This window comes from Falco biarmicus, chromosome 2 (genome assembly GCF_023638135.1).
Source record: "Falco biarmicus isolate bFalBia1 chromosome 2, bFalBia1.pri, whole genome shotgun sequence".
In the NCBI taxonomy this organism is placed as follows: Eukaryota; Metazoa; Chordata; class Aves; order Falconiformes; family Falconidae; genus Falco; species Falco biarmicus.
In genome coordinates, this window is record NC_079289.1 from 63,401,774 (window position 1) to 63,426,737 (window position 24,964).

A 24,964-nucleotide genomic window follows, 5' to 3' on the forward strand; every position below is an offset into this window, starting at 1 on the left:
ACACTGAAACAAACATATATGGAAAAAAATAAAGTCATTACAGACATGACATCAGACTTCAGTCTAGGGAATAGGGTAATGCTGGTTGAAAGGGAGGAAAACAGGGACAGGACACCTGACCAGCTTCTCTTTTTCTCTCTGTAAATCTGTGAATATCAAATAACCTTCAGGCAGCCAAGCTGACAAAACTCATTTTTACTGTGCTGACCAAGACCACTAGCCTACTTCTCTGCACATAATTCTTCAGTGACAGAAGTAATTTCTCATGTCATAAATCACTGAAACACCGTAAGACCAAGAAAAGACACATAGATCTTTCTGACATTTTCTGGCCTTTTTACAGCTTGTTCCTTCCCCTTTCTTATCGCTTGTAGGTTGAGAAGGGGATGCAAGAGGCATTGCTCTTGCTCCCTACACCATCAGCTGGAGAGTTCGGCTGTGAAGGTGACTCCACGCAAGGACGGAGCAGCACTACCACTTCAGGCTGCAGATCAAACCTCTCCAGTCCCAGGGGAACAGACCAAGGATGCAGGATCCCTGCCTGTCATCTCGGGCTCACAGGAAGCAGATGCAACCGCCAAGGGTCCAACTTGGGATGTGCAGCCTGCCAGCTGATCAGCACTCCTCTGCCTCACCTGTAGGATGAAGGGCAGCAGGTGCTGCTGCTTGTCCCACAGGAGCCCATTCCTGCTACTGGCCAGCCCAAGCCTCAGCCGTGCTCCTGCTTCAAATGCAGCTGCTGGCAACCAGCAAAGGACAAACGGTGCTGATTTCGCCTGCGAGGTTTTATGTGTAGGAGGTAATAGCCAGGGAAGAAAAAGCTGGTATGCCTTTTTTATATGCCACAGTAAAGCAGGTGTAAGGAGGAGGCTGAAATGCCATCTTTCCCACAGGGAGCACAGCACACATGGGAAGGCATGTTGGGAGGGCAACCTTACCCAGCCAACATACTTAGAAATTATTCCTCTGCCCAGCTGATACCTCAGAATTTCACTACAACACACCAAGTGCCTTGGTTCTTTTACAGTCCCATCCCTCTTCCACCCCTCTAAATAAGGCAGGGAAATAGCCAGTCTAAAGAAGTGTAAGATCAGACTTCTCCATGACAGACACAGTTATACACTTAATGGGTCACTAAATAATTCCTGCAGCCAGTCAGATACTGAAGCATCAGCACAAAAACTCAGTCAAATGACTAATTCCTATGAATTATCCCACCTGATACTGGGCTATCAGATTAATAATTGGTACCAAAGGAAACACACAGATCACTGCCCACCACCAGTGACAACTATGAGATTGGTCAGTTATGATGGTACATCACAATTCTGCCTTTAGCATGGTGTGATTCAGATTTTAAAAATGCTTTCCTGGCAGCTTCCACCTAATACTATAAATCTAAGCACAGGAATTCTGTACTTTACACTTTCTAACACAGCAAACAACAGTGACAAGAAACAGATCACTTTACATGCAATATTATAAATTCAGTTTTAACTAGTGATGTTGTACCCAAGCTTTCCATTTTACCTAACATTCCAGAAATTCATTAGTTGTCTTCAGGTACAGAACAATTCATGTTAAGAGGCTCACGTTTTAAGTACACCACGACATTCAATTCTTTTCAGCAACACTTCACATCCAGTAATATGTGCAAGTTCACAGAGAACTCATTCTCCATCTTCATGACTGATTTGTTATGATTTATATATCTTTGGCTTTAGAACTATGAAATAATTTTCTCGACAGCTGAATGACATTTATCAGACACGCAGGGGTGTTATCAAAAACAATACAAGACATGACATAATCACATATGCACCTCCCCGTATCAATCAATTTCGTACACTTCTCTTGGCAAATAAAGATACACACTGTGCCATGTGCAAACCAGTCCCGTGTAATTGCCCATTACCAATGATGGCATGCATCTGAGCAAGCACAGAGAGGGAAATGTAGAACTTTTCATGTTTTGTTCATGATATGTTCAGACTTTATGACAATGAATGGGGATTTACAAAATTTAAGATTGCTTACGAGCCTTACAGTACAGGATAACAGCGCAGCTAAAATAAACCTGAGCTCAACAGAATACAGACACTCAGTACATGGTCTGTTTTGGCACTGGCACTAAGTTCTGTGTGCTGTTCTCTTTTATAAAATTAAATAGAATCATTTTAGCTTAACAACCAGGAAACTTTTTATTAAAAGTGGACCAAAATCATAATACATTGGCTTTCATTTCAAGCCCCACATGGACCTTGTAGATGCCATTTCAGGCCTTAACAAAGGTTCAGTTAGTCTTGATAATATCCTACACGTGTTTTGTGCAGTTGTACTTCTTGAGGGCCTAGTAGCATCCAGGACTAGTGTATCTACAGGACCTCACAGACTTTTCTCTCACTCTCACATTGCCAAGTCCATTCCAGCACCAGGAGCTCATGTGGTATCGGTAAGAAAGTGTTTCTGAATGCAAGGAAAGTATTTAGAACAAACACCTTTTAGTAGGCGTGTATGTTACCTTTGCAAAGACTGTGGTGACACAGATGGGTACCAGGCAATCACTTGCCAGGCTGGCTCCTTTGAGGATTTTATTTGAGGACATAAAGAAGAAAATATGATTCTTATAATGACGGCACACAGAAGAATCCTTACAAAACAGTCCTCATTTCTGACCTATGCAAGTTTTCTGGCTTTGCCCTGTCACCATCATCTTCTTTGGTTTCCTTGATGCTTTAGGAAAAATTCCTTCCACAAACTTAGCATCTTCAGCTACCCTAAAAATGAGTTAAATGGAGGCTGAAATAATCAGCAATTTTGAGGAAATGACTCTGCACCTGACAGGACAGAGGGCACTGAGCTAGAATCACTGTGAGGTTGGCAGTTGCCTGCCTGTACGTCTCAGAGGCTAACATTCAAAGCTTTTCTATGCTCATGACACATCCAGTCCACTCAAGATCACAAACTCTGACCCAACCAAGAACACCATTCCTGGAAAACACACCAAAAATCAGCATCTAGTTTGACTGACTAGTGTGAATCAGAGCACATTTTCAAAGGCATGTCCCTAGCAAGATGCATTTGTTTTTCTGCATGATTTGAACTATTATTTTGGCATTTTCAAGGGCATGAGCTGAGACACTATTTAACCCAAGGGCTTTAAGCATTGGTACAATATTTGTTGTATCACTGAGGTCCATAATGGGAAGTAAGTTTTAAAATAGTAATAGAAAGTCACAGACAGTAGGATTACATTGCGTAAGAATTAACAGCACCAGAACCCATGTCTGAGTCTTCCCCCAGCTGGGATTTACCAGCAAGGATCAGAGGAACAACATCTTCGAGGCTTGGTCTGCCAGCTGGGGGGTCCTTGCCACTGGTGGCAGGGGCCAGGAGCCAGAGTCAGCTCACACAGTTGTTTTTCAGCTAAGCAAAACTGTAACTGCAGGGCTCTAGCACTTAGCCCTTTCACTCTTTCCTGATTTTTTCTTTTTGTAATACCAATTTTTTACAATCTCTTCTAATCCCTGGCTTCCGGGATGCTTCTTGCCCTGGCTTCTACTCCAGCCCCTTGGGATGAGTCATGCAGCCTTGACTCTTCAGAATCACTGTACCATTTAAAAAAGAAAAAAAAAAAAAACACCACAGACTTCCTAGGATAATTTTCAGCTTTTTACTTTCTTCTCATTTTCACTTATACCTCTTGCTATTCCCTACCTGTCTCAAAATACTCCATGTTGACTTCAAAAATGCAGCTGTTTGTAACAAAGATACAGCCCCATTCAATAGACTTCAGCTAAAAAAAATAATCATTGTTTCAGTAAAAAAAACTCACAATTTTCTAAAACAAAGCCATAATATTACAAACATTTACATCATTTTAGCATTCCTTGCCTGTTCTTGCAAAATGTTAAAAACACACATGTATTTACAGCTAAAATACCTTCTGAGTTTTGGGCCTGAATACTGTTTGCACATGCATCTTGGGTTTATGGCAGCTAGAATTTATCCTTTTTTATTCTGCTAGCAGATAACTGACTTACCATTGCCATAAAAGGGACAGAGCTTCAAGCACAATGTGAAAATTCCTGGAATGTTTGTGTCTACCCTCACTTAGCTGATTTTTCCCTTAATATGTGCACCATGAATACAAACCATTAATGTACTAATTCTTCTTCAAATTTTTGTTCTAATTCTTTACAGCCCTGTAAGTCCACACCAGTGTAATTTTTCAGCCTTATTTGGGTTTCATTACAAACTTAGGATTTGTTTTGATGCATTTAGATTATCAAATACTTCAACAGAAGTCTTCAGTAGACTAGAAAACAAGTTTTTTTCCAGTAGACAAACAACTGCACTAATAAAACGAAAAGACTTACAATATCCAGTCAGCACATAGCTATCCAGTGAAAATGGGCTAATTTGTTTTATCCCTTAGCTACAACTGAACATTTGTCATGACAAAAAAAAAATAAAATACAGCCTTTCTCATTCTGGTATTTGCATACTAAACTAAGGATCCTACAAATCATCTATTAAAATAGTACCAGCTAATAAAACAATATATTTCCCCCTAAGTTAGTAATTATATGCATGAAAGATTACATACTTCACTGCAAATTTCCAACATGAATATCTGTAGAAACAATCCTTACCTAAGAATGGCATCAACTACATAAACTTTCATCCACCAAACCATTTAGAAATGCTCTACCAGAATCCTGCCCCAAGTGCTAAGACAGCATCCTCACATACAGAAGACACAGGAGAGGGCACCTAGTAGGAAGGCTGACTGCCCTGGTGAAACCACAGATCTCTCATGTAGCTGGAGACATTACAAATACCACAGAAGCCAATACAAACATGGGCAGAGAAAAGGCTGGACACTGGATTTTAAAGGTGGTAGAAGAGATGTGATGTAGTAGCCTCAAGCCATTTTCTCCTAGCAAATGCTAGGCAACACCACAAGCCTTTTGGCACATTTTAGAAAAGTTCAACATCTATAAATGATTTGCAGCTTTCATCTTAATTCAGAGACAAAGCACGGAGTCTGCAAACTCAAGCTCTTCAGCACACCTCTTCTGCTCCCACTTTAATAGCTGGACAGGGTTCTCCAGTGGGGGGACAAACTTCACCTAAAAACATACTTCTTCTTCCCAGTTGCAGCATTTGAAATGTTCTTTAAGGTATACATCGTTATCGACAGACAAGATAATGGATAATATGTCCCATGCTTAATCTGTAAAAAGCTATATCTCTTCTGAATGCAAAAGACCTAACTCATTTGGTTTTCAATTAAAATATTCTAGTACTTCCTAGTAATTCTTGTTTATTAGGGTTATTCTTACATTTATTTCATAACTTTGATAATTTCTTCCATCAGTTCCCTCTCAGACATCTTGAAAATCTTAATCTCAAAACGCTCTCTCTGTCACCGCTACTAGGGGATGAAAACCACAAAAAGATGAAAGAAAATTAATTACTTTGCAATTTGTTTACTCCACACACTTGACAGCACTCTGTGTTTTGGCCTTCACATTGTTCTGTTGAAGATGCACACCCTCCCTCAGACCCTGCAAGAGGCTGTTTGCCAGCAGCAGTAAAGCTGAAGGCAGCAGGAGCACACACAGAGAGAAAAGGCAGAGGAAAGGAGGGGAACAGAGGATGTTCAGTAGTCCTCCTCTTGGATCCACCCAAAGAAACCCTCCAGCCTACATAAAATTCCATAAAGGCAGCTGAATAACTTTGCTAAAAACACAGTTTTTACTTTCTCTGTATTTTCTTACAATTCACACTTTCTGTGAATTAAGTTGGCACATCGTTGAAAATCTTATGCTATTTATTTCAGAACATGTGTGAGGACAGCATCCTTTTGACGTGAAGGTAACATGAAAAAAGAAAAGGGGGAGGGGGAACCCCATCTTTTTCCAGCTCTTCTCTGGCTTCCCTCATTTCAACTCTTCCATGTCTTTTTTATTAAGTTACTGTAAGGCAGTCCAGGGCAGGCAAAAAAAAAAAAAAAAAAAAAAAAAAAAAAAAAAGAGGTTATTTTGTGGGCTGTGAGGCAACGCTGACTCATCTCCACCCAAGCAGGTTCCAAGGCTGCAGCACCTGCTGCTTGCTCCTGTGCCACAGCACCTTGCACCAGAACTGCACTGATGTCACTGAAAGACCCCAGCACTAGTATAAACGCAGGACTAGACTTCTCATTGGAACCCATATGTAAAAGTTTTCAGACCCTTGACGACTTGGCAAATCAGAGGTGCGAAGGGGTATTTCCTACCAAAACCACACATCCACCTAAGCTAAGAAGGGCTAATACAACCTTAAAGCATACTATGCTTTTTGCCCACATTGGAAATGTGATGGAAGCAGGCACAATGTAAGAGGTTTCCTAAAAAATAAATACGTATTTGAGATACTGGACTGATCAAAGTGGTAATAAGTGAACCCAGAGCTGAACAGGGTATAGCAGAAGTACAAGCGACTGGAAGCTAAAGTGCTTATAAACATATACTACTGTGCTTTTTTTTTCTTTTTCTCTTCATTTTAGAAAGTTTATCCAAGTTCCCCCTTCTGTAAGAGAGTATGTCAGAGATAAAGGAAGATTAAACAGTCCGGTTTTTGCTTTTCGAAACATTTACTGAAACCTGTTACTTACATACATGTATTTTTCTCAATACTAAATACAAACTTAAAAGACAAAATGGACACAATTTTTTTCTGATTAAATCTTTGATCATCCTCTGTCTGTTTATACATGCCAGTGAGCAACAACAGACAATGGCTTTTTGCACTATCTACTCATACTCTTTGTGAAGAATACATCTGCCTTTTTCCTTTAATGCAAGTCACGCAGATCAGAATAGCATGACAGTAATTGCCATATTGACAATGTTTTAACTTGTTCTGTATTTTACTTCCACATTGTCCAAGATACTGCTATATAAAGACTCTTGGTGGGCTAATGCCACATACTTTTCTGATGTATTAGATCGCTAAGAATAATTCCAGCCAGTCACAGCCCAGAGAAGTCAAAATTTTATCTTCCCACGATCATCATTAAATTGCAGCAGTACTTCACGCCTTCAATTACTCATTAAAGGCACAGGTTGCTACTCCAGTCGCGTCACAGCCCATGCCCAGACTGTTCCCTTTGACCAAATTTTGCAGGGTTAAGGGCCTTTGTGATGGGAAAGTCAACAGAAATTCTGGGAAGGGAGTACTATGTATCTTTTAAACACTGATGAAGTAAATCAACTTATTCTCATGTTGAGGTTGTTGAATCTTCCTTTGTTTAGTCTAGTTCTATAAAAAGAACAATATTCATAAGCCTATCCCTAGAGATGGTTTCTGACATTTTCAAAACTATTGTCTTAGCTGCCTGCAGCAGCTATCCCACATTTCTCTACTTGATCAAGGCAACCAACAGTATATACATCCAGCATAACCTCAGGCATTATATAACCTAATTAAAGCCCAGAACTATATATGCCAAGCAGACGAGTTATGATGAAACACTGCAGTAGTTCTGCAGGCATTTGGTACACACAGACGCTCAGAAGCCAAAACTATGCTACTTGGAATGACGGTCCAGGAATGCACTTGCACTTGCGTGTGCTGACACTCAACAGCTGGCTCCAGGAATGAGGTTCACAGAGATGAGTCAGGACTGACTGCTTGGGGAGGCTCAGGGACTGCACTCTCCTACACAGCTGGCAGCCAACAGGTACGTGTTCCCAAAACAGCTTACCCCTCTCTCCTGACTCTGGCGCCCTGTGCCATGATGCTGTAGAAGAGGTGGCCAGAGGGAGAGGGGAAGCAGGCAGGAAAGACAGCAGAGACAAAGACTTTCCCTCACGGAGCAAGGAGTCACCAGACCTGCCCCCTCATCCCCAGCAGTGCCCATGCACTTTACTCTGTATATATTTTGGCCAAACGACTTCCCACTGTAGAGGAATGAAGCTGGGCTAATTAGCATTGATAATATACAGCTCTGGGCTGGCTTCAGGGGTATCAGGTTGGCCAATATAGATAAGGTGCAGGTGTGGCTGGTTCTGTTAAGGGGTTGAGAGCCAATGAAGAGAGAGCAGCCAAGGAAGAAGCAAGAGAAGAGAGAATGGGCCCTGGATGAGGTGAGATGAGGAGAAGGTAGCAGAGAGACTGGCATGAAGAGTGTGCTGGTATGAAATGGTAAAAGACCTTGTTGCAGCTTGATAGTCTGGAGAGTGCTGCGACACCCCACTGCTGCATGTTCAGCAAGCATTCCTTGTCATGGGCTTGAAGGCCACCCGCCTGCCCGAGCTCTCACGGCCCTCTGTGGTGCACCCTCAGCCGCCCCAGGTCTCATACCCCTTCCTGCCAAGCCACCTCAATCCAACAGGAGGAAAGGGGAGTGTTATACTTCTGTACTTCTCTGTTGTGCTTCAGACCCTCCCACACCCCACCATAGCCTGACAGGAGGAACCAAACCTGTTTCCCTTTTCCCTCTGAAGCCTTCTAGCCCAAGAAATACTTAACTTACTGGAAGTCATTTGGGTCTCCTTCTGGCCATATTTTCTGAACTGAAGTGACCATATCTCCATCCTGAATTAAAACCTGTCAGGGTTTGTTAGAAGTGCTCTTGGTATTGACAAGTCCTTGAGGACATTAAGGATTTCAGGATCAAAGATGTCAAATGGTCTTAGGGGATAGGTCTCTCAGCACGGAGGGACAGCGGCAGCCCTAGATGCAAATGGCTGTAGAAGGCAGGTGCCCAACCCAGCCTTATTCCACCAGTAAAAGCACACCCAAGTGAAGTGCTGCCAGTCATTCGCTCAGTCATATGACTTCTCTTCAGCCACATGCCAAAAGCCCAAGTCGTTTTTTTAATCTGCTCTTGGTTTATGCATCCTGTACATTTCACCTCAATAAACCCCATTTCTAATGAAAAAGAAACAGAAAACTTGTTCAGATTAGGTGGAAGCAATATGTTCTTTTTGCTTTTGGCCTAGAATTGCATGTGTCAGGCTGCAGCCCCAAATAAGATTTAAAAATAGGAAGGGTGACACGAGGAAGGCGTGAGGGCAATACAGCAGAGCTGCCTCTGCCTGGCCATGGATGAGGCACCACTCCCTGTACCGAGCTTACCCGGGGACAGGAACCTCCCAGCCTCCCACCAGCGCGTCCCCAGCTACCATCAGACATTCAGCTCAAATAGCACTGGTGGAATCATCATTGCCCTCATGGAAAAAATTATGCCTGCTTTTATCACTGTTTTGGCCTGCCTTCCCCTAGTAGCTGGACAGAGCTTGCTCTCAGCTCTGGCCCAGCTCCCATTTCGCCAACACTAGGAGTGGAAAGGGAGGTGGGTTGGGAACTCTGAGAGATGGCTAAGCCCACCACCAAGCAGTGGCACACAGGGCTTCATCTCCATTACCCCCGTGTTATATGGCAGGCAGACCACTTGTGCGACTTGCCCCAGGACTCAAGCACAGCTGGAAGATCTTGTTCCGCTACAGAAAGCGCAGGGACCAGCACTGCAGTAGCGTTGATGAGGTACCAAAACATGAAACCGGGATTTCCATGGCATTGTCAACTCTCAACCAAGCAGTACTAATGTTAGGAAACAGACTTTCTTCAAAGGAAATGGCAGCCTAAAGAGTGTCAGAAATGAGATCCCCTGCAGAGATCCATCAAAACAAGCTTCTCCTGTAACCGTCTCATGGGAGCAGTCTCTCAGCCTGACCTGGAAATATCTTAATCTACTGCCCTGTCTTCTACTCTGCTCTCCTTATAATTTGAAAATGAATCTCCTAAGAACACAGAACAGTACAAAACCCCGGATCAGCTATAATTAATATTTTAATTATAATTGTTCAATGTAAAAAACACTGCGCTTCCAGTGCCACATCTGGATGCATTTTATAGTGCCGCATTTCAAGTAGTGGGAGCTGCAACGGAGCAGCTCCCTTGTCTGTACTGAGGCATGTGATCCTGACAGCAGCTGGCTCAAGGCTGGCTTTGCTAGGTCAAATGCCCCTGTGAGAGCAGTCCTTCCAAACCTCCTTGTATGTATTTAATCATGGATACATCAGTGTTAAAAACAAGTTTTCACTCTGCCAGCCCTGTTAGACTGCAGAATCATCAACAACCTAGCACAAGCCGCTTCTGCTATGTTTGCATTCCCAGGCACCCTCTCACATCTCAATTAGTTACCTCTGCGCATCCACGCTGCACTTACGAAGAAATATTCTTTGCTGTGAGGGTAACTGAGCACTGGCACAGGTTGCCCAGAAGGGTTGAGGAGTCTCCATCCTTGGAGATACTAAAAACCCAGCTGGACACAGCCTCGAGCAGTGCTCTGGCCCTGGTCTGAGCAGGGAGTTGGACTAGATGATCTCCAAGGTGCCCTCCAGCCTCAGCGATTCTGTGACAAAGGGCAATTAAGAACACAAGACCGTGGCTGCACAAATACATTTTTTAAAAATATCTTGCTAATCTCAGCTATTTTGGGGAAGGAAGGAGCCAGCATCATTTTTTTGCAGGAGAAAAGTTGTTGCTCCATTCAACCTATTGCAAACAGCATTGCACACAAGCTTGCCTACCACGCAGTGCTCAGCTAACACAACTACTCTCTAAATGTAAACAGTGGGAACGCGTTCATCTGAGGACATTGTGAGCACCAGGCCAGCTCTGCCAGCTCTCCAAAAGTGAGAGATCCTGCCCCAGGTATACAGTGGATCACACCACGCAGCCACAATCACTCGGAGGGTTCAGCCCAGCTCAGGGACCTACAAACAGAAGCCCCTCGACCACCTGGTATACTGCAGGTCAACAGCAGTTTCCATTGCCTTTTGGGTAGTTGCTAGTGGCAGGCAACAGTGTGGAGCTGGGGGCAATGCCAACAGAATTTAACTGATTGAAAGGCCACCCATGTTCGGCTGAAAGTTTATCTAAGGCAACAAAACTGCAATGCAGCTCAATTTCCACAGCATACTTGTGTTTCCCGGTGACGCTGATGAGGAACTGTAAATCTGCAGACAGCATAGCATAGAAAGAACAGCTAATTATGAGGATAACTTCATAATACCATTAACGGTTCCAGATTGCATTTTAAGGAATCTTGATTTTAACAAAACAATTTATCCAGCATATACAGAACACTTCTAAAACAAAGCCTCTTCAGAGTTGCTACAGAAGACCTGAAATTGTACAACTGATATTAAAGTTTGTATCTTCTTTTAATGAGCACCTATTCCCTACATAGTCTTCTGGTTTTGATTGACAGTCATGGTTTACCCAATGACTTCACTCTACAGTGCAAGACGGAAACATGTATCCCAGACAGGTACTTAAGTCTCTAGGAATACCAAATCCAGAACTCAAACGTGAATCACTTAAAAAGATTTTAATTAATTAAAATTAATTATATCCTGAAAGGAATACAGCTCAATCAGCTTAATGCCAAGTGATGGGCAAATTACTTAAAAGGTGCACCATCAAGTGATTTACTGCAATCACAGTAAGCCTGATATCATCAGCCTAGGAGCAACAGATAAGACATCAGACATTCAGTGCATTTCTTACTTCAGCTGATTCAAGGCATACATACCATCCCCATGGTCACACAGGGATATCATAATTTACTATATAACTTAATTTCATCTGAAACCACAGGAAAAAAGTTTAAAATAACCCCTTCCCATACTTCCTTTACTGATGAAAATGCTAACCCAGGATCTTACATTTCTAACAGGAAGCATGACAAAAACCCATCTGCCCATGCCTACACATGAGTTTTCTGCATCCCTTAATTTCACTACTACAGTATCAACCTAGTCCAATGCAAAAGATCAAGGAGACAGGAGAAGATGACCTGTTTCACATTACTATGTCAACTGCCCTTTACTTAGAGGTACAGAAGGAACAGCGCAAATATTTCAGGAGTGCCAGGAAAGAGAGTCCTTTAACTTAAGGACAGTGGATAGCTAATATCTCAGTGATAAAATTAGCTCCCTTAGCAAAACTTTAAGACTACTTGCATGCTTTCGATTTCAAATGTCTGTAGCTCAATCTGCCTCCATCGGGAAAGGTGCCAAAACTCAACTTTAACCATTAACATCGGGATCTTTCCTGGTCTCCAGCCTAATGCCCATCGCGGGGGTCAAAGGCAACGAGCACGGCGCTTTGAATGCAAGCAACCAACCACTTTTTTTTTTTTTTCTTCCCCCCCCTTCCCCTCTACAAAAAGCTTTTTTTTTTTTTTCTTCTTTTTCACCGTGGAAACACAGCTGGCTACTTTTACGTCCCGGTGGGTGCGCGCTTCATATCCCCTCCCCAGCCCGCGGCGCCCCGGGCCGAGCGAGAGCGCGGCGGGCCCGTCCCGCGCCCCCGCCCGGACCCCGCCGCCAGCCCGCGGGGAGGCCGGGGCCGCTGCGCGCCCGCGGAGGGCCGGCGAGCGGGCGCAGCCCCGCGGCAGCGGCGAGCAACCGGGCATCCCCGCCGAGCCCACCTGGCTGCCCCACCTTCCGAGAGCGGGGCGCCCCGCACTTCGCGCGGGGGCAGGCGGCAGGGCTGGGGGCTCACCGCGCCGTCCCCCCAACGCGGGCGGCCCGGCCCGGCCCCGCGCCTCCCCGTGAGGGGTGCCGCAGCCCGGGGCAGTCACCCCCGCGTACTCACCGCGGCAGACACGGCGCTGAGCTCGGCGCTCAGCAGCAGCCCGAAGCCCAGCCAGAGCCGCATGCTGCCGCGCACCGCACAGCGCCGTCGGTCCCTGGGCGGCGGGGCGCCGTCGGCTCAGCGTGGGGCTCCGCGGGGCCGGCCCCACATGCGCGGCTCTCCCCTCCGTGGCGGCCGCGGCGCCTGCAATGCCTCGGGGGCGAGGGACTCGCCGCGCCGTAACCGATGGGCGTCGGCAGCCCCCTCTCCTCCCCCCAGGCGGGGACCCTGGGAGGGCGCAACTTCGCCCGCTCCCGCTCCCCGCTGGCCGCAGTTCCTCCTCCTCCTCCGCGCCGCGGGTGGGTGGCGGGCCGGCGGCGGGGGGGGCGGGCGGAGGGGAGAGGCGCGCCGCTTACCTCGCCCCACACCGCCGCGGCCGCCCGGGAGGGCACGGCAGCGCGGCGCGCAGCGGAGCGGCGCGGGGCCGGGCGGCGGAAGGGGCCGGGGCGGGGGCCGGGGGCGCTGGCTCTGCCCAGCCCGTCGGGGTGCGCGCCCCCGCGGGTGACGGAGCGCCGGGGGGCGCCGCGACAACCCCCTCTCCTCCGGCAGCGGCCCGGCCGCTCCCTGTCCTGGCAGCGGCGCGGGGGCGCCCAGCCCGGAGACCTCCGCCGGGGGCACCGGCATTACATGCGGGCTCTCCTCTGCCTTATAGGCGCGGCCGTCCGGCGGGAGGAAGCCCTGAGCCGAACCCCCGGGCAGGGAAGGAGCGAACATGGACATCTCGCAGCTTCCCAGTGCACGTATTTTCATTTGTCAGTAAGTAATTCCGCTCGGCAAGCTTTTGGAAACAACTTTTTTAAAGTCGTATTGTCACCTTCAGCTGCAGAGTTTTGTCACGTGCTTGTTTAGTCCTAGCTTAAAGCAGTGTCGTGCTTATTCCCCTTCCCCTGCAGGGATCTGGGGCTTCTGCTGATCCTGATGGAAGTCGTGCTGTCGGCCGTCAAAGTTGATGCTGTAAGTACGATGCCTTATGACTTTTACTGGGGAGGGAGAGGAGGAAAAAGCAGTTTCCTTGGTACCGGAAAGTGAGGAACTGCATTTTCCTTTGCCAGATGGCTTATCTATCATTCCATTAAAAGAAACAACCAACAAATCATCTCTACAAGCTTTACAGATTACTGCTTTCAACAAAATGATGTTTAGCAGAGATGTGTAAGGCTTCACTGTCAAGTTGTTTGAAGTATTCCACTGTTACTGTTGCTCAGATTGGGTAATTTGTTAAAGCAATAGCAACACAAGCCCCCCAAAAATGCACCAAAAAATGCAGTGCTGTAGATACCAGAGAGTACTTTGGATAAGTTAACCTGCAGATGAAATATCTCCTGTAAAGTACAGACCTCATCTGAGGACTGAGAAGTTGAAGCTATGGCTTAGTTTTACAAATCAGAGGCATGTTTATAAATAAATGGTTGTTTAAATTACATTGTTAAATCCAACAATAGATCAGTTAGGCGCTACATAGGTGGTTAGGACTATCTGCTTGAGGTGTTGATGTAAACAGTTATTAAGCTCTTGGATTACTGTCACAAGGATGTGAAAGAGATGAGAAGTAACATATACAGGAGTACAACATTTGCCTGTTAAGAAGTTTGGTGAATTTAATGGGAAACTTGTAATTAATGTGCCTAGGCTTTGAATCAGGCCTGAATACAGCAGGCTGAAGGGCTGCTAAGACTTGGCTTGTGGCTGCATTTGTCAGCCACCAAGTGTGGTTAAGACTCTGCGGTCATGTTCAAGTGATTACATTTTTTCAAAAGCTGTTGAACTTACATTTTAATCCTACTGTCTGCAGCTTTCACCCCTTCTTTATGACTTTGCCCTCCTTGTAGGTACCTGATGTGGTTACAGTTTTGTGGTGAGATAACATAATATGTTAAGGAATGGGAAACACTAGGGATTTTGCAGCAGGTGTTGTGACATGTGATAATTCTGCACTCAAGTGCAGTTGGCACGTAGAACTTCTATCAGTCTGTGTGGCTGGCTGGTCTCTCCACATCATGGCTGAGCAAGAGGTGGCAGGCTGGAGACCCACTGCCCTATGGGAAGGGACACGAGTGAGGACCTTGACTGTCACGTGCTACTTTTCTTTGCCATATTTTCATAGAAACATTATTCTGCCAGGCAGCAGTAAGTGGATGATAATATTACCACACGCTATTGAAACCAGAGCCGGCTGGTGATAATGCAAGTGTTTTAGGCCCAGTGATGAAATCACTGGGATCAGTTGACATAAAAAGGCAGCATTTGTGTATGACTCTTCTTTTCAGGAAGTTGTGCTGTAGCATGCGTAGCGTGATACCTGAGTTTCAGCTAAACCGTGGGATAATTCATTCTCCTTCATGTTCTTGCTTGTAGACTGCATGCTGCCATGTTAGTATACAGGTCTACCAAAGAGGTGTTCGAGCTACCTCAGTTAGTGGATACGGTCTGGTCATAGCTGCTTGAATCTCCACATGCTGGTTTTCCCAGAGTATCTTGGAAGAGTAAATTGGCCTGCCTGGAGGTCTAACTTCCCTGATTTAAAGTTCCTAAGGTGGCAGCTACACAGGAGATGAAACATGCCAGTGAACGCGAGTGAGGAAGTTTGGTCATGTTTCCATCAAAAACTAGAGCTGCTTTGCCACCGAAATATCTATCCCATTTTCCACCCGTGTGCCACTCCCTTCCCTTGGTCAGCACAGGACTTTCTGTAGTTGTGTCGTGAACTGAATTGGAAAATTACTTGTTTAAACTAATCAGTAGCCCAAAAGGGAAGAGGGGTGAGGGCTAACTTCAGCCTAGATCATATCACCACTTGTATTCATAAAAACTTGGGCTGGCACAGGACTGGGAGCAGGCAGCTGGGGGTGGAAGGAGGGGGGTGTCTTGCTCCTTGCGGTGACAGCTCTGGTCGAGTGGATTTGCAAAGTGACAAAGTAGGCATGTGTGGGAAGAAGCAGCAGCACCTGAGTAATTGCAGGTGGGTGGCTGGCAGTAGTGTTCTTTATATTGTAATCCTGTTTGTCACATTGATTCTTCTACTGTTGGTTACACAAATTAATGTGCTAATGTTATGAAGTGTTTTATTAGCTTGGATTAAAAAAAAATGCTATGAATTATTAAAGTTTGTGAGACCAGATCTTAGAAGTCATGGTTCTGCCTGTAATGAGACAAGCAGAGCTGCAGCTGAGTTTGACATGTGAATGAGTTACAGCTGCTAGAGATAAGTGTTATTGAATGAGTGAAATTGCACATAGGAAGAAACTGGAATGAGATTAAGGAGGAAGCCAGGAAGGAGGGAGAGAGGAAGAGTGGAACTTGAAACATTTGACTGGATGTCTTGCCTGGCAGGCGGCTGCTAGCTGTTAGGGAGATGGATGTTTCTCAGCTGAGAAAGAAGGGAGAGGAAGAAAAAAAGAGGAGGATGTTTAGGATATCTGAGGACTGGGGAAGAAGATACGGCGTCTCAGGCAAGAGGAGAGGATGCTGGTTGCAGCCTTGAAAAGAACTAAGAGGAGTCCCTGAATGGAAATCCTAGGAGAGACGGCCAAATAGAGTGGATCAGGCCCCAGTTATCTTTAGCACTCTTTGGCATACACTGGCTGGTGATGTTAAAGGCCTCAAATAACTTTGGAACTACTCTAAATTGTAGATTTAAGAATTCATGTGGCTTAAATAAAATTAAGTTATACTAACTACCCGAAGTTTAGCCAAGTTTGCAGATTTCTTCCTTTTCCTTCTGTCTCTGCAAATATATTGCATCCAAAATATAATTCTTGAATTATCTTTTTTTTCTTTTCAGAGAGCATGTATCTTCTGCTAGTGCTGATATTTTTTCTTTTGTATTTCCCAAAGCAAACTTCTTCCTAAGTAGTTTTTAACATTTCTCTATTGGTGCCCTTTTGGTATATATTTTTTTTAAACTGCTCCTAATGAAAATTACTTTTTTTTCCTCAAGCTGTATCCTGATGGGACCAATGTAGTCCCAGAAAAGAGGGGAATGACTGTCAGATAAAAGAAAGAAAATTGAGAGTGAGTTAGAGTAACATTTGCAAAAACAACTACATGTAACAGATCACAACTGACATTTGAAAAGGAGAACATATATAGAGAGATTTATATAGAAAGAAAACAGAGTTAAAGTAGTGCGTGAGATACAATTCTCATGATTTCTCTGACATTGTAGTGGGATGTATTAGAGGGAATGGCATCCAATGGGGCGGAGCAACAATACTTAAAAAAAAGAGAGGATAAAACCAACAGGACTATATACTTCTTTCTATTAACTTCATAGAGAAATTAGGTTGCTCACATGGATGCCTACGTTATTGTTTTAAGTTAAACTGTGTCAATGCTCTGTAGCTATCTTACGTCCAGGTTTTCCCAGATGTGTCCTGTTTTATTGCATCTGGAAACATTTGTCTGGCTGCAACAGGAGGACTTTCTACATTAACCCAGGATTTCCAGGCTGAAAGAAGCCAGGGTGGAGTAATCACTTGGCCCATCCTGCTGGGCACATGCACCGTGAATATATGCAGTAGGATCACAGTGTGCAAAATGTAATAGTGCATATGTACTGCCCAGGTGATCTAGGAATGAGTTGTCAATCTGATGTATCAATTTCTTCTGCCACATTACTTCATGCATGCAAAGTGAATCAATTAATTTCTTTTTTGGAAATACCAGACTCCCTGCCTGTTCGCTGCTTCAGAAATAGCTCTGCCAGGGAGATCCCCCCAAAAGACATGTTGCAATCCTATTTTAGAACAACTTAATTTGAAGCATTTCCACACTGACAGACATGTCTTATTTGTGTCTGTTTAAACAATGTGTACACTTTGGCTCATCTTTGAGGACAGAATAATGATACCTTACAAAAACCCAGCATTCTGGGGATCCTCCCAGCATACTTGATCAATCTATTCAAAATTTTTTTGAACCCTGAAAGAATTTTTGGGTAGTTCAGAGAGGACTCTTTCTATGTTCAGTCCTGGAGCTGTGAAGAAGGGGCAACTCTGTTGAAGAACTGTGAAAAGTCCTGACTGAAGGAGGTGGCATCCAGGCAGGTATATAAGGCAAATCCCCTCACTTTCACTGACACCAACAGCCATGCCTTGATCTGGCAGTGGTGTGTCCGTGGAGAGGGTCACAGTGTGCATCATGCTGTAGATGGGCAGCAGGACAGCTGCCCAAATTGGGGGTTTGATTTTTCTTTTATCAGAGCCAGGATTTCAGCCATCAGTATTTGATGTCAGAAAGACTAACACATTTGGTGCAAGTATTGCATACAAGGAAACGTAGTCATGGTCCATAGCTTTAAATTCCTTATTTCTGGTCCTTTCTTCCCCGTATGCTGTCTGCTCCACTCATCAGTAAGTTTCCTTAAATGTCTCTTGATACACCAGAAGTCTGTGCTGCCATTCAGCGAGACCTGGACAGGCTAGAGGGTTGGGCAGAGAGGAACTAATGAAGTTCAACAAAAGAAACTGTAAGGTCCTGCGCCTGGAGAGGAACAACCCCACTTGCCAATACAGGCTAGGGGTTGACCTGCTGGAAGGCAGCCCTGCGGAGAAGGACCTGGGAGTTCTGGTGGACAGCAAATTGCCCATGAACCAGCAGTGTGCCCTGGTGGCCAAGAAGGCCAAGGGGATCCTGAGGTTGAGGGAGGTGATCCTCCCCCTCTCCTTTGCCCTGGTGAGGCCCCACCTGGAGTGCTGTGTCCAGTTCTGGGCTCCCCAGCTCAAGAGAGACAGGGAACTACTGGAGAGGGTCCAGCACAGGGCTACAGAGATGATGAGGGAACTGGAACATCTCCCTTACGAGGAAAGGCTGAGGGAGGTGGGCATGTTTAGCCTGGAGAAGACTGAGAGGGGATCTTACCAATGCATGCAAATATCTTTGGGCCAAGTGTCAAGAGGATGGGCCCAGGCTTTTTTCAGTAGTTCCCAGAGACAGAACAAGGGGCAGTGGGCACACATTGCAGCACAGGGAGTTCCATCTGAATATGAGGAAGACCTTCTTTACCTTGAGGGTGACAGAGCCCTGGGATAAGCTGCCCAGAGGGGCTGTGCAGCCTCCTTCTCTGGAGACATTCAAAACCCACCTGGACGCAACTCTGTGCAACCTGGTGTGGGTGAGTGACCCTGCTTTAGCAGGGGCTTTCAGAGGTCCCTTCCAACTCTGACCATTCTGTGATTCTGTGATTCTGTTATTCCTCAAGTTCTTCCTTGAAATTCTTTTTTACTGCCATGCCTATGAAGCCAATACCCATCCTAATTTCCTGTTAATTAATTACTCTTCCTAGGAAGATTTCTCTAAGAGTCATTTCTGCTATGTCTGTGTAGGTTAAATAAGAAAGAGTATTCTTTGCATACAGTTATATCCTAACACTGATTCAAGTTATTCATTCAAGGACTAAAGACACGTTACCTAAAAAGCAATATATTGTCTCCCTGGAGTTAGTGACAAGGAGAAGGAGATTCTCACATGCGTCCCTGTTCTTTAGTCTCTCAGTGCAAAGCCACACATACATTCTTTATTCACTTTTTCTTGTGAGATCAGAAGCATGCTGAATGAATGTCTGAAATAGTATATTCAGTGTAATTCTATTTTTTAGAGTTAAGTGGCATGTCATACAGTTGTGCTGCATTTGGTAGAAGAAACAGAGTTCTGTCAGCTCCCCATATTTCTCAGAGGTTGAAATGATGATACTGAGAGACAAGAACCCTGACAAGGTAAACTATCATGTAATAAAATGATCTTGTTATTTTTGTCACCTTACTCTGGAAGTAGCTGAAGCAGTTTCAAAATTACAGCATTGCTTTTCCTTGAGCCTTTAAAGCAGCACATCTGGGTTTTATTGTGTAGTAATTGCACCACAGGAAGTCTTTATGCATTATGGTACTAAACCTACCATGTATTTTTTAAATTTTGTGAAAAAAAATGATTTATAAGTCCAAGCAGATTTGCCTTACCAAAATGTAAAGCTGCATTGTGGCTTATTCAGTATATATACTATAAGCAAACACATTTCTTACAAATATTTTAATTCAGTAGTTCAGAACACTGTTTGGATTAGTGGATCTTTTTTTCTTTTTGCAGTAATGAATTTCTTGTCTGCAACCAGACTATATTAGTTCTTTGCTTTTGTTTTTCTGAGCCAAAAATTGGTCAAGGAGTGGAACATTCTTCATATTCTATTATACCAATCCAAGATCTTGGGAGAGTTCAAAATTAATTTAGTAGCTTAGTTATGATATCTTTGCTTGCCAAAGAAGGCAGCTTATCTTCTCTAACCCCTTCTCCCTTAGGAAGCCAGTGCCTTGTGCTATTCACAGTACCTTGTTTGCTCCTGTGGAGCAAAAAGCACAGTGAAATTCGCAGTATTTCCTGATGTTTATCAACAGTTATTTTCTTTAGAAATGACAGCAGCAGTTGACTCAGCTCACAGTGAATGTATGTGATTTTTATCATGCAGACATTTCTGAGTGACTCAGTTCATTTTTGCGTGCCCTTTTTTGTGCATTTGGAAGCTGAAGGTGCTGCTGTGAATCACGACGCTGGCAAGGGTAGCTCCTTGTTGTCAGACCCTAGAAACAATGCGTAGCAAGGGAAAAGCTCTCACAGAGAAGTTAATGAGCTAACTTGCATTCGCATGAGTGATTGTACACACTTCAGGCCGGATTGTGCTTTTGCAGCACAGTTTCCCCTCTTTGACAGCTACAGTGTTTGAGCAGGCTGCTGCATCTTCTGTTTTCCATGCCATCTTTCAGTTTCTGCCTGTGCATTTGCACATCCTGGGAAGGAGGGGTGATGCAGCTGTTCTCACCCAGTGTGGGCAGGGGGGCCGGGGGGCAGGAGATGGAGGCCGGAGTGGGAAGCTGGGCAAGGCCCCCACCCTCCGGCGCGTCCAGAGGTGGTCGCTGGGGTCCAACACAGCCCTGGAGAGCCAGGCCATGGGGACAAGGACAGGCCGAGGCTAGGCCAGGACATGGGCTCACAGGGGGAGGGCAGGGGATGGGCATGGCTGACCACAGCACAGGCCGGCACCCAGGCCCAGCGTTCAGCCCGAGCTCACGAGCTGCTGGCAGGCCGAGGGGAAGCCCCGCTTCTCACGGCCTGTTTCCCACACAGCTCCCTTCATTCCCCTCTGCCATGCCGGGCTGCACAGCTGCAGCGGGAGCTGGCCCAGGGCCCCGTGCCTGGCCCTGGGGCTCCCCCAGGGCCACTGCCAGCAGGTTGAAAATTCGTTGGAAATTTTAGGGAAATTAGCGCGTTTTAAGAGGGCCAAGACAGAGTTTCAAAACTGACCGGAGCCTTCCATGTGTATTGAAGAGCGGCATTATCTGGCTTTTCTTCTCCTGACAGAGTTGCTCAAAAAGGGCCTTGTCAGGAAAAAAACCACGATTTTCAACATTAAATTTACCAGTGAGTTCTGTTTTTATTTTAGACATGTGAGATCAGAACATTTAAATTGTATCAGTTACCAAGGATGTACACTTACTGGGGTCTTTCGGGTGTCCTACTTATTCATAAATGATCCCAACCTTTATTTTGAAGTAGCTTTCTGAAGTCAGCAAGTAAAGATCATTCAGATAAATAGGGCTTGGCTTATTTTTGGCAGGTCTTAGCTGCAGATCATGCCCACACCTCCTCTCACTATTGGCTGATGGAGCCAAGTAATAAATTCTTTATTCCTACTGTACTTTTCCTTTATATTTCACCAGGTGCTTAAAGGTTCTTTGCTGATCAAAATTACCTTCCAACTATATAATCAGGCTGTATACAAAAAAGGGATATCAGACAAAATGAAATATTGTGCATACAACACAAACCCTTGCATTTGTCCTGTTCTGCAGATGTTTGGGGTTTTTTTGGTTTGGGGTGGGGTTTTTTTTCTTCTTTTTGTTTCTCTCATTAAAAAGCAAAGAGCAGCTCTGAGCTTGTTGGGTGTTTACATCCAATGTAGCTCCTAGAGCTTGCATACCGGCTGTCAGTGCCTGGTGCAGCAGGCAGAGCGACATAAGTGCCTTTCTGCCCATCCTCAGGAGGCTGCAGCTCCTGGCTGGCAAGAACCTGACCCCCTTGCTGCATGCCCCAGCCTCCGGAAACACAGGCTTGGAAACAAACCTGCTCTTCATCCTGTATAAAAAGAAGAAAAAAAAAAAAAAAAGAAAAGAAAAAGAAAAGGGAAAAAAAGCATCAGTGCAAACTGGTGATTCTCTGCCTGTACCACAGGAGTCTCCATTGTCAGGTCCTGCCCACGCTTTCTGCGCCTTGCAGCTGTGGGGGCCAGAAACTTTTGTCAAGGTAGGGCCAGGAAACTGGGAAAGCTTAGCAGGCTTTCCCCGTTGCACTCATGTGTGCTTCACTCTTGGCACAGCATTGATTGCATTGCCTGTGCAGTCCCTGGGCATGCTGCAAACAGATGAGGAAAGGCATTTTTACATCTGAGCTGCAGCCTCACTGACCCCGTGTTAATTGATGTTCAGCCACCTGGTCTGAGTCTCACGGCATCCCAAACACATGTGCAGAGACTCCAGGGAGCAACGCCAGGAGGACAGCAGTGCTGCTTACCAGGGCTGCCGGCGTGTCCTGGGCTGAGCCGCGGCGAAGGGAGTGGGCAGAAAGGAATGCCGTTCCCTCACAGGGCTGGGAATAGCCACTGGGGCTGTGGAGCATGGGAAGCCTGCATATCTCCCCGAGCCAGCAGCCAGAGAAACAGTCTGCTGGAATTGGCCCAAACGTCTCTGCATGACACTTGGAAAGTCTTAAGTGACATTGACTGGAAGAAGGAAGTGAAGGGGGAAATTGAAGCATTTTCCTTGCAGTGTGGGGATGAAGCTGAGTTCTCCCCAGGTGCTTTACAGGTGTGTGGTAAGAGTATGTAAAGGAATAGGTATAAAGTTGCCCAAATCTTCCGTCCTCTGTACGTACCCACAAAGTAGCTAGCACATCTGTTATCTCTTAACTCACTAAAGCTCACAGGCTGCTTCCTCTCTGGCTGTGTCCCTTACAGTAAACCACAAAGTCCCAGGTGTATTCTCTGCCCTTGTGGTCAATTGGCACAGTCTGTCCATGTCCATAACAGTAATTAGCCTTGGTGATTAGCCTCAGTAATTAGCCTCCTTAGTTTCCAAAACAGGGTGGCCCCTTAGAGACTGCCTGTGGTCCTTACGTTACACTGACTCCTGCATCATGCCCAAAAATGCATTTGCTGAAGCACAGCAAGCGAAAGCTTCCTAGACCAAACAACAGGCATATGCACGGGACCTTTCTGACAGTGAAACAGTACAGATGGTCAAGATGTGTGGAACAGGGCTGCTTAATACATTAATGTAGACATGGAGCATGTGTGCTTTAGACTGTGACATTAACTGGCTGGAGATCAAGGCCCACACTCATTTCTCACATGCATCAGTGTATTGGGTAGTTTTACCTGAACAGGGATGAAATAGAGTAACTGAACTATTTTATGGTCAGGTACAGAAAATGTCAGTCAGCATTCTGAATACTTGCATCATGCTTTGCAACAGTATTGCAATGTCACCCGCTCAAATAGGAAATTTGTGCCAAGGAAAACCAAAACCCCTCCTAATAGTTTCATTTTAAACGTCACGTGATGTTTCATGGCATTATTGTGCCTATTTGTTGATATCTACATTATGTAAGTAAAATAAAGGACAAAAAAAACCCCTATGTAAATAGATGTAAATTGGTAACAGCTCACAAACCAAATTGCAAAAGCAGAACATCAAAAAACTATTTACTCATCCTCTGTCATGCCTAAGTGTTAGGAAAAATAGTCCTTCCCAAGGACAGGACCGCAACTAGAGTATGTAGCACTTGGCTACATGCTTGTCTTCTGGTGGCTTATGCTGCACTCCCCAGCTGCACTGGGATCTGTTCTTGGAGACTGTGAACGCTGCAGCACATCTTCAGCTGCCTCCCTCTCCCAAGAGATTTTCCATCTACATGAAGTGGTCGGATGAGGGGAGTGGCAAAAAATGTGTTCTTTTCCCTTCTGGTTTTAGAATATAGTCAAGGATGGGTGAGTAGTAGAAAACAGGGCATTTAATTGTCCTCATTTGATGTGAACTGGGATTTATCAGTTGTCAGTCACACACTGCCAGCTTCCCGTATGGATTCTTTCTTACTTTTCTATTCCAGTCCTTGCGTAAAAAGTTTTGATTTGTTTGGCAGATCACAGCCTTGCTGCCTCAGCTATGAAGCTATTAACACTGGTGCTTTTAAAAAAAAACAAAAAAGTCTTCTATAAGATAGTCTGCTTAGCTTTTGTGCCAGTCTTCAAAATTAAGGAGAGGAATTCTTGCGACTCCATCCTTTCAGGGACCCAGGGGCTAAAGGGATTAGTACTCCTTTTCTCTGAGTAAATAGACTTAATTAAACTCAAAGAGGGTGAAACATAGTGCTGTTCCCACATGTCAAACTCTCTGTACCTGAATCCCTTCCAAGGAATGATTATTTAAATAAACTTATATGGCCAATTGACTGGGAAACAATCTGGAAAAAATTGTATCTCTTTAATATTGGTTTTCTCTTATGAGTTTATGCCATCAAATTGAGATCCAAACATTTTATACCATCTGTCCAATGCATGCTCTGACCAATACTGATCTGATGATTTTTCTGTGTAAGAAGGAAATTTTAAACTCTCTTTATTGTTACTCATTCACAATAATCCTGTTTGTGCATTCAAGGGGATAAGAGAGTGGCCATTCTTGATAAGGTATGTTCTATAGCCGAAGATGTTAGAGAACTTTAAGAAACGTTACCTCTGCTTTAACAGCTCTAATCTCATGCTTGAAGTTGTATTGTGCCTTAGGGACACAGTACTACATAGGGTAGTTTGAGGCTGGATCATAAATTGCTTTGAAGACTGGGACTGTAGTCTTGAATTTGTCTGAGTAAGGAATCTCTGTGAACCCTGCAGCAACATGGTTGCGTGGTGCTGGTTGCTTAACAGGTATGCAGGGCTTCATGCTTTGAACCAACTGGTCTGTTGTGGTTTTCCCAAGGAAAAACATACAGCAGTTGATATGACTAAATCACAGGCAGTCAGAAACATCATGCTGGCATGTTGTGAGCTCTTTGTGTATAGAACCTGGTTTCCATGAGGTGGACTCCAGGCTTCTCAGCTGCTTCATTGGAAGCATCTCAAATTAGGGATGATGTAATGTTACTACTTCTTCAAGGTATTTAATTTTCAGTTAATGCAATTTCCATGTTAGCCATGTATCATGCGCTGCCTTCCATAAAGCTAGTA

The 24,964-nt window shown here is 44.9% G+C and overlaps 2 protein-coding genes across 3 annotated transcripts in view; one reads left to right on the top strand and one right to left on the bottom strand.

The window, feature by feature from the left end:
* Window positions 1-12,800, bottom strand: part of COL4A1 (collagen type IV alpha 1 chain) — a 124,706-nt gene extending 111,906 nt beyond the window's left edge. For both annotated transcript variants that reach the window (XM_056327321.1, XM_056327322.1), the window contains exon 1: window positions 12,661-12,800. In XM_056327321.1, the coding sequence (XP_056183296.1) occupies window positions 12,661-12,723 (63 nt within the window). In that variant the 5' untranslated portion in view covers window positions 12,724-12,800. The remainder of the gene's footprint in view (window positions 1-12,660) is intronic.
* Window positions 12,801-12,871: 71 nt separating this feature from the next.
* The window catches only part of COL4A2 (collagen type IV alpha 2 chain), a 149,553-nt gene continuing 137,460 nt past the window's right edge, over window positions 12,872-24,964 (top strand). Inside the window, exons 1-3 of the mRNA XM_056327320.1 lie at window positions 12,872-12,998; window positions 13,352-13,455; window positions 13,593-13,653. Of these exons, the coding sequence (XP_056183295.1) occupies window positions 13,412-13,455; window positions 13,593-13,653 (105 nt within the window). The 5' untranslated portion in view covers window positions 12,872-12,998; window positions 13,352-13,411. The remainder of the gene's footprint in view (window positions 12,999-13,351; window positions 13,456-13,592; window positions 13,654-24,964) is intronic.